At 45.2% G+C, this 9801-nt stretch overlaps 1 protein-coding gene across 2 annotated transcripts; it reads left to right on the top strand.

Annotated features, from left to right (window-relative positions):
• The first annotated feature begins 1488 nt into the window (after positions 1-1488).
• IQCC (IQ motif containing C) lies at positions 1489-9784 on the top strand. Of its 2 annotated transcripts, none has more exons than XM_074934525.1 (5): positions 1489-1596; positions 4024-4167; positions 4861-5203; positions 6774-6895; positions 8404-9784. In XM_074934525.1, exons 1-5 carry the CDS (start codon positions 1558-1560, stop codon positions 8443-8445), a joined length of 690 nt encoding a protein of 229 aa, XP_074790626.1. In that variant the 5' UTR covers positions 1489-1557; the 3' UTR covers positions 8446-9784. The 2 variants fall into 2 exon arrangements, with proteins under 2 accessions (XP_074790626.1, XP_074790625.1); XM_074934524.1 differs by having other exon boundaries at positions 4858-5203; positions 8404-9774.
• Positions 9785-9801: the final 17 nt, after the last annotated feature.

Here is a 9801-nt window from a genome sequence, read left to right as displayed (position 1 = left end):
GATCTGGCAGTTGTCACCAGCCTGAAACTACCTGAAATGTAAACATAGAAGCAGCAGCCAAGAAAAGCTCAGTAAAGGCTTTTGCTGGTTTAGCTTCTGCCTGTTCTACAATGCAGCGGCCAACACGGAACTGAAACCACGCAGGAGAAGTATGATCACTTGAAATGAAACAGGTTTTGAAGCTCGCAGAAAAGTTTCTGCTAATAGTGTAACAAGTCATTCACCGATGCTGCTGTCTGATCCTTTCCCTCCAACATTTTTTAATGGTTGAATTTTTGCAACAATACAATTTTTTGTATTGAGGCCTATAACTACCCCTCTTGCAAAATACCCCAGGCCTTTTATGGAAATTCTTTCTATGGGAGCTGGGTAATATTTCCGTTCCAACAAGGATAGAAATGATGGCTTTGCTAGACCAGACACCACAAGTAAGAAGAGAGGAGTTTAAACAACTAACGTTTCTACACTTGCACACACACCCAGTCTTAAACAGCTAAGCTGCTTCACTTTGACTCTGAAAGTGAATAGGTGAGTGTATGTTTACGTGTCAGAATGTTTTTCTAGTAGTAGAATGTAGCACTAAATAATGAAATTGTAATGTAAATAAACTAGTTGTGGTATTTTGCTGTTTTCTCCACTACTTTAATTAAGGTGTAAAGAAGGAAAAATGGATGGAAGTTTAAAACAAAGGAGGGGGTAGCCAGGACTCCTGGGTTCAATTCCTGCATCTGCCCTAGGCTTGTGATTTTTCAGAAGTGACTAATGGTAGTGGGTGTCCAATATGAGACACCTGAATGGAGCCTGATTTTCAAAAAATGCTGAGCGTGTTCCAGCTCCTTTACAATGTCTTGGGTTAGGCTCCTAAATCCTGAGGCTTGTTATGGTCTTGCAAATTGCTCTCTGCCTCAGTTAGCCCATCTGTAAAATGGGGCTGAGGCTGAATGGAGGCGGCATGGGGGTAAAGCACTGGGAGCTACTCTACCCCAGACAAAGAGGCAAAGATTCCCTTGGAAAGCAGGTGGTTCAGGGCAGGGGTGCACCCAGAATTTTGTTAAGGAGGAGGCCAGGGTACTGGCCCAGCTACCCCAAACCTGAGGGGCAGAGTGACGCCCTGTGCTTGGTCATAATGTCACTCACTCGTATTTGGCCCAGCCACCCCTCCATCCTGCCAACGGGAATGGGGCTCTGCTGTGAGATCACCCAGCTGGTCAGGAGGCAAAGAGGGGGACCCCCTTATACCCCTCCAGAGGGTCACTACCTTTGACTGGCTAGGGGTTCAGAGCGGGGAGCCCCCAGCCTGGGTGGCACTTGGACATGGGGCCACTCACTGCCCTTCCCCCTGCTGGCCACAGGCTGGCCACTGGACTGAGGTGGGACCGACAGTAATGGGTCCTCCCCACACGTGCCCGCAAGAGGGCAGTATCTAGGGGCCACTGCAGGGCGGGGGGCGGGAGGGAAGGAGGCGGAAGAGCCAATCCCCTGCCTGCTGTCGCCACTCGATGACGCCATCGGCCGGAGCCCGGTTACCAGGCAGCGCCAGCGGCGGTTCGGGGGGAGATGGCGGCGGAGCAGCAACGGCTGGTGACGAGGCTGCAGGTGAGGCGCGCGCAGGTATTGGGGATAAGGTGGGGCAGGCCGTGGGGGTGGGGGCTGTATATCTGAGGAGTGCGGGGGGGGGTGCATCTGAGGCAGGCCGTGGGGGGAAGGGCTGCATATCTGAGGAGTGGGGGGGGTTGCATCTGAGGAGTGGGGGGGAGGGCTGCATATCTGGGGCAGGCCGTGGGGGGGGGGTGCATCTGTGGCAGGCCCCGGGCGGGATGACTGTATATCGGAAGGGTGGGGTGGTGCATCTGGGGCTGGGGCAGGCCCCGGGGGGGATGACTGTATATCGGAGGAGTGGGGGGGGTGCATCTTGGTGTTGGCACATCTTGGGAGACAAGGGACAAAGTTCTCTTAATCTGTTTCTGATGCCCCAGCTCCTGCTGTCTCTTGCACTTAACGCTTAGTCTGGAGTCTCTGGGTCAAACACCTCCCTGCCATAAGCTGGTGCAGCACCACTGAAGGCGGTGGTGGGTTGTTCTCTTACTCCAGGGCTGAGTTTTCCCCTCACTGAAACCAGAGCAATCACAGCTCCTTGGTGCGCCTGTCTTTAGTTTTTTCCTGCCTGTTTCATAGAAACAGGCACAATATACAAATAACATTAGGGGCCTTGATCCTGCACTACTGACGTCAGTGGCAAAATTCCCATTGACTTCAAATTTGGTGCATTTTTATCTGTATTCAGAGTTTGTTTGCATTTGAAAGTTAATTTGGATTAAGGTAGGGTGTGAATTTAAGGCACAGTAGCCATTCCTGAGTAGCTCCATGGTATGAGACATGCTAGACAAGCCATAATATGGTATAAGTAAGTCACATGTTCCTTAAAGGGTGGATGCCTTTCTCGGAAACTTTCATCATTGGTGCTTTGCTGCGGGGGGGGTATGCGTTCGTTCGTTCTAAAAGAACCTAACCGCTGGTCTGGGGCAATAGCCCAATAGGCGAGAAATGTATCTCCTCAATGAAAGAGGTTTCCCAAGACCTAGAATCTTACCCTCTAAGGAAGTGACTTGAAAAGCACACTTGGAACTGTGTTCTTCATTCTATTCTAAGAAACTTTTTAAAAAGACTAAGTGAGAGAATTTAGGCTTTGTAAAACTTATTTTTACAAAACTGAAAATTGGGAGAAAACAAAATCCAGTGGAAACAGTTTTAAAACACACACAAACATCTCCCTGTAGTGTTTTGAAACCTGTTTATTTCAGATCAATCACTTTCATCTAGACAGGTTTCAGAGTAGTAGCCCTGCTAGTCTGTATTCGCAAAAAGAAAAGGAGGACTTGTGGCACCTTAGAGACTCTCAAATTTATTTGACCATAAGCTTTTGTGAGCTACAGCTCACTTCATCGGATGCTTTCAGTGGAAAATACAGTGGGGAGATTTATATACATAGAGAACATCTAGACATATAGAAAGTGACGCTGACTAGAAACACAGTGAAATTGATGGGCTGTTTTCTCTGTCTTAGCCAGAAGAAATACAAAAATAAACCAACAAATTGCCTAAGCAGTAACAATAAGTTAGGGCCTGATCCTGCAAATATTCACTACTCATGGCCAGAAGCATTATATCTGGTAGTCTATTTGACTTAAGTGGGACTATCAGGGTAGTTAGCATTGTGCCTTATATGGCATTTGCAGTATTGGGCTCTAAGATTTTATTAATGATTGTTTCCGTTTTAATAATCTAAGGTATTGTGAAGTAATAGTAATGTTAGGAACCATTAGGAAAGGGATAGATAAAACAGAAAATATCATAATGCCACTACATAAACCATTGGTATGCCCACACCTTGAATGGTGCATGTAGTTCTGGTCACCTCATCTGAAAAAAGATATATTAGAATTGGAAAAGGCGCAGAGAAGGGCAACAAGAATGATTGGAACAGCTTCCCTACAAGGAGAGAATAAAAAGATTAGGACTGTTTGGCTTTGAAAAGAGATGTGTAGAGGGGAGGATATGATAGAGGTTTATAAAATCACGAATGGTGTGGAGAAAGTGAACAGGGAGGTGTTTTATTTACCTGTGACATAACACAATAACTAGGGGGTCACTCAATGAAATGAATAGGCAGCAGGTTTACAACAAACATGAGGAAGTACTTCTTCACACAACACACAGTCAACCTGTGGAACTCATTGCCATGGGATGGTGTGAAGGCCAAAAGTATAACTGGGGTCAAAAAAGAATTAATGGAGAATAGGCCCATCAATGGCTATTAGCCAAGATGGTCAGGGTCGCAACCCAATGCTCTGGGTAGCCCTACCTCTAATGCCAGAAGCTGGTTGTGAACGACAGGGGATGTATCACTCAAAATTGCCCTGTGCTGTTCATTCCCTCTGAAGCATCTGCAAATCGTCTCTGTATTGGGAAACTTTGTCAACCATCTCTATGACTATTTAAGGATCTCTGTCTTATACTTCATAGGCCTATGTCAGGGGTTATCTTGTGAGGAAGAGGTTCCATAGCTTACAGGAGGACTATGAGAACACGGTAAAGGAGATTGAAGGGGATTTGGGTCAGTTGCAGTGGAAAGGACGCTTCATACCAAGGCCTTTCTTTCCTCAAAAGGTATGGTCCATTCAGTTCATGGTACGCTGTCGCTCCTGGCAAAGGCTGGCATTGCTGATATGATTGGCATATTCTCTGTGAATAGGGATTTCTTACAAAAAATTGTGTAGCTAAAACGGTATTCAGCACTTCTACATATAGCAGGTAGTTTCTGGACTTCATTATCACATGATTTGTGCTTGGATTCAAACTATGGTCTGGCTAAAGGCTATAACTGCAGCCATATTGGGGAAACCTGCTTGTCCTCTGACACAGTTAAAGCTTCCATCTCACACTATAGACTGAACCTAGCCATGTGTTAACCACCCGAATCGTGATGCTGAAGCCTGGAAGAACCAACTCTCTCTTCTCCATGACAGACCCCATCTGTCCATAATACAACCAGGCACTATCTGAGACTTGCTCTCTTGCAGTGTTTGTAGTGTAATAAAAAAAATCCAACGAGGTTAGTTTCTTCCTGGCCAAGATGATCTCGCTTAGTAGATGTTTGTAACCAGCTCTGGTAACTTTCCTCACTGCTTTCCAGAAATTCACTCTGCCCACAAATGAGGAAAGTTACCAGAGCTGGTTAGCTCTACTAAGCAAGATCATCTTGGCCAGGAAGAATCTAACCTTGTTGGATTGTTTTATTACTTCCCTCTATTCGTTAACTCTCCTCCATGTTTAACTTCTCAAACATTGTTTCTCCAGAAGCAGATGAAAGTAAAGCGATTAATTGATCAGGAGTCTGGATCCAAAGACCAGAACAACACTGATAAAGGGCAGCAAAAGCTTTGTCCTCTTGAGACACTAGAACCAGAAAAGGACTGTGACTGTAGGAGTTACTTGAAACCTCCAGCCCAGCTTCAAGGTGAGGAGATGGTTTCAAGAGGTGAAAGCAACAGAGTGAAGCAAAATCCAGAGTATGCTGCAGATAAATCCACTGGACAGGACTGCAGCTTGTCAGGGGAGAATATGGAATGGAAGAACTATAGCAATGCATCATCTGTATGGAGCAGCACTGTTCCGGAGACAGGGTCTACTGCAGTCAGCCAGGGTAAGAAACAGGAATAGGGATACACATTATAGCCAGCACCTCTGAACCCTTCCAGCATGGCATGTGTAACCTGGCAACATACTCACCCACCTGAGCTAGATTGTTGTATTCCTGAGGCTTTTGTCTCCCCAACAGAGAGACTAGAGCAATGAATCTTATCCAAGAGGTAGCATAGAATGGAGTCTGCGGCCCCTCGCGTGAGTCTCCTGTTTAAATCATATCTCCTCCCCAAGGTCTTGTCTACACTACGAAATTACCTATTGCAGATATACATTATTTAACTGCAAGGACAAACTAAACTTGGTTCCACACCAGTTCAGAAACCTTGATCAGCCCCTGTTTGGGGCAGGGTTCCAGGTTTCTCACCTAAAAATCCCTCTTATTCAAATCCTCCCATTTTCCAAATGTAGGTTCTGCCTCCCAGTGAGCATCAATTGTAGGGGAAAATACACCCTCTTAACCAAACCTTTGTTTGCCTAAATACATTCCATGTCGCCTCTTCCATTAGCATAGGGGAAGGGGGAGGTCCTTGCTGTACTTGAGATCAGATTAAAGATTTTTCTGCAAAGCCTTTGATCACAAGCAAGCTAGATTTTTCTGTTCCAAGCAGCTTTATGCATACTCTTCAAGCTTGTAGTCTTGCTTGGGCTGCTTAAGTTAGGAACTTCCTTTCTTTGTAGGTCCTAGAGACTAACTGCAGATCCTCAAAGCAGGCAATATCTCAGTGTTATAACCTCTCTACGTAGGCACCATGGTCAAGTATAGAGCAGAGTCTAGGGAACACTGTGTTGGAAAGACACTAGGCTCTAGCCCTAGAAAACTCTGATAGTCCATCAGGATGGATTTTGTTAAAGAGTGTAGGGATTTTACCCAGAAAAGTGTTTGATTTTTATCCTGTTTGTGGACATGCGTGCATGTGTTTGTTTTGACACAGTTGGAAGTAGGTTAGTATCCAAGGTATCTCTCTCTTGATGTACAAGACACAAGAAAATAAACAGCCTCTTATGGAGCCAGAAAGTGAAAAATACAGACAGATTGGCCCAGTTTTGCCAGCAGTAACCACACAGGAAAATTAGCTAGCTTCTGTACACACTAGCTTCTGTATAGTATGACTCTGCAAACCAAGGAAGGTGATGTGCATCTTTCATAAGATGTGAGGAATGCAAAGAGGTTAATTTTCTAAATAGCTTGCTCCAAGTCTGTGTGCACTGGCTTGGTTTAACAGTCGTGTGTTCTTGGATACTACAGTGATGATGGCAATATGAGAAGCGAGAATAGTACAAAATAGAATTCTGGTTCCAAATGGGGTGACCTGCCTCTCTTTGTTGCAATGGGTTGTTGACTTTGAAACCTGTTGACAGCAGTTTGCATGTTAAGGTGGTTAACTGTTTCACTGCTGATTCTTCTATCAAAACATTCAGTTCCCCTGGGATTGTGGGTGGAATTTGGGAAGAGTACCTCCTGCCCCTGTCTGGCCTCTGAACACAAGAGGGGATCTAAAGAGGATCTAGGCTATAAAACCAAATAACCCCTTAAATGGCATTAATCTCTGTTTTCCATTTCTGTGCAGAGCTCCCATCCAAGAGCATAAAACAGGAGCTGCCTCAAACTCTTCCTGACCTCCAGTGCTATCGAAATCACTTGGCCATGGAGCTGCTGTGGCTGCAACAAGCTATCGTGAGCCGTAAGAATGTAAGAGCCTGTCCTTGCCTCTTGGTGTGTTCAGAGGTTGGCTTGTCCAGACAAACGTTTGCAAGAGGAATCTGCGGTTAATCACTGTGGTGGGGATTGGATTTCCAGGATGAATATTTAGTTACATAGGAGTTTAATCAGATGATGGAGGTGCATTTCTCTTCTCTGCAGGAGATGATAATATTTAGCACTTGTACAGCACTTTCCGTGTGTAAACATCAGCTAATTAGATGAAGATATGGCTGAGGTTAGCTATAGGTGTGTTACAAAGACTTCACTGCTCTTCTAGAATGTACTACAGTCCATATTCTAATCTAAACCACACTTGTTCATCTAGTTTATCCAAATATGTTTTGTGAGGTAGGGTCTGTTATTTCTTTATTGTTGTGTTCTCTCACTTACATGCTAATCTGCCTTCAGTGCTAATCTCCAGGCATGAGTGTGAATTAGCAATGATCAGTTGGTAAAGAAATAAGGATAGAATAATGCTTATACTGTACCTTCCATCTCAAGGTCTCAAAGTGCTTTATGGATATGGGTCAGTGGTATCACATCCATTTTATAAATAGGGAAATGAGGCATGGTGAGGTTTGGTGACTTGCCTGAGGTCAGACAGTTAAGTCAGTGGCAGAGCAGGGGTAGAATGCAGGAATACTGACTCTCCTGGAAGTCCCTGGCTTCAACCGCTAGATCTCTACCTCGGTTTCTCTCACTTTCCTACCGAGATGTGGGTATGGAATTCTGTGTTTTCCCTGCAACGGTGGATGGGATTAGTAATGTAATTATCGGGGGTGAGTGTGTGTGTGTGTGTTAGTAAGAGTTCCTGCTGCTGAAGGACACTGAGGGTTGACAATCTTAACCATAACCTACTCTAAAAACAATTAAACATGGAGGATGTTGTCTAAAATGCCAGGTACTCTGCTAGGCAACCCAACACTGGTAAACCTGGCATGCTGAGGCTTATTTCCAACTGTAGGCACAAAGGGAGAAAGATTTCTATATGCCTAAGCCTAGGACTAAGGTAAGGTGCTGCTGACTTGCTGTGGGACCTTGCAATTTGTGCCTCAGGTTCCCTATCTATAACATCGGGATAAGGTTATTCACCTATAGTGTGCATGCGCGCGCACACCTGGCTGGGTGGGCGTGCATGCATGCACTGCTTAATTAAGTTTGTAAAGTGCTTCATTGCATGTGACTATTGCTGTGTGTATACTTAGCAACGTCCCTCTGCTCTGTCCACTTGCTCCTCTTGTGAATAGGCAACATCCAAAGGACAGATCCTTTGCATATTAGAGCACTCTGCCTGTCCATGAGCAAGTAGCCAGCAGAGGGAGGAAGACACCTAAATCTAGCCCTACAAGCCTCAGTTGCGTTCCTTTCAATGTTTAAGGATTTCTCCCCACATATGAGGACTCCAGTGGTAGCTGGGTAACCGGCAGACAGATGCTTCTCTGGTTTCAGGTCTAGCAAGATTTAAGCAATCATTTGATTTCCTTTTTGTCTTGTAGTATTTGATCCTGAGGCAAAGGCTGGGGACTCCTGAGCGATAGGAAACTGTTTCAGAGGGATGCAGAGTATGCTCACCTTGTAATGGAGGAGCAGCGTTCTCTGGGACTAGCTGGACTGTGTCCCATCCACTGCAGGAGGGGAATCCTCGTGTGAGCAGCATGAACTGCAGCTGCCTGGGAAAGCACTAGCTCCACTGTGGCACAGACGTTCTTCATGGTTAACTTGTGACTTCCACTGGGACTTTGTCACATTCATCAGAATAAGAATTAGTTACAATGAAGATGTTTATTTTTAAACTTGAAAACTCTTGGTGAAGACACGTGTTAAATATCTGCCCCACGCTAAGGAGGACATTATATGTACTGAAGGGGTTATTACTCAGCCCTCACCTGGAAGAACCCCATTTCTGCTGACTGAGCCTGAGAGGGAAATCTCAGCGAGACTGATTTGTTTATGTACTTTTCTTTAAATGATTAGTTGATGATTTGTGGTTGAACTGATCTGCAGGGAAGCAGCCTGGTGCTTTGAACACGAGGAATGGGCTCCCCTCCACAGAGTAGGAATGGCTTTTTGTAGTCAGCTTGCTGAGCCATGTATTTGGAAAGAGTCTGCCTCCCATATACCATGACTCTGTTCTCAAGACTTGGAGATCCCAAAATACTCCATGCCAAACCCTGCAGACTTCACTCCAGCAGAATGCCAACCACAAGATTTGGCCCTGGGTGTACAGAATGTATTCTCTAACCAGATGCTTTTCCCAGTGGGCTTTGTTGCCTGTTCTAATGGTCAACCCATGAACAACAGAAAGGGGATTTTTCCCCATGGCATGGTTGATCCCTATCCCAGACCCTTAACACTTTGTGAGTGCAGATGCTCTGGGTTCTATCCCTTTCCACGTGCAGTCATACACATATTTAATGTAGAGTCTGGAACTATTCCAATGAAAACTGTGTCAGTTCCTGAACATACTCATTTGTTCTCCATTTTTGTTTCTGAATAAAATATGGTCTCTCCCCAGATTTGTCTCTGCCATTGGCTGGGCTAGATGTTGTCTTGATCCCTCCACCTAGCACAGACGCTATCCAGTGAAAAGCAAAGCAAGCCTAACCTCAGCTGTAATGTGAAATGATAGGGATGGGCAGAGGCTATTGCTTCAGATGACAGAGTATATGTTGAAGGAAAGCTCTCCAGGTTGTAACCTGTTCACGATGTAAATAAAGCTGTTGGATGCATCCTTTAATGCATATGTCTTTGACTTGACTCCATTTAGTACAGACTAGCCCTGTAAACGTATGGAGGGGTACTTCAGAATTTGATGGGTCCAGCCAATGTAAACTTTCTGGCCCTATTGAAGACTAATGAGCTACTAACTTAAGCAGGATGAAGATTTGGCCCTC

The sequence above is a fragment of the Natator depressus genome, chromosome 19 (assembly GCF_965152275.1).
Source record: "Natator depressus isolate rNatDep1 chromosome 19, rNatDep2.hap1, whole genome shotgun sequence".
Lineage (NCBI taxonomy): Eukaryota > Metazoa > Chordata > Testudines > Cheloniidae > Natator > Natator depressus.
Note: the sequence above shows the minus strand (reverse complement) of the source record. Positions and strands in the feature narration are given on the sequence as shown.

Excerpts from the sequence above, each read along its gene's own strand:
- IQCC (XM_074934524.1), top strand. The coding sequence starts at position 1,558 with ATGGCGGCGGAGCAGCAACGGCTGGTGACGAGGCTGCAG. Across the intron at positions 1,597-4,023 it reads GGCTGGTGACGAGGCTGCAG|GCCTATGTCAGGGGTTATCT; the intron begins GTGAGGCGCGCG and ends TATACTTCATAG. Across the intron at positions 6,896-8,403 it reads CTATCGTGAGCCGTAAGAAT|TATTTGATCCTGAGGCAAAG; the intron begins GTAAGAGCCTGT and ends TTTGTCTTGTAG.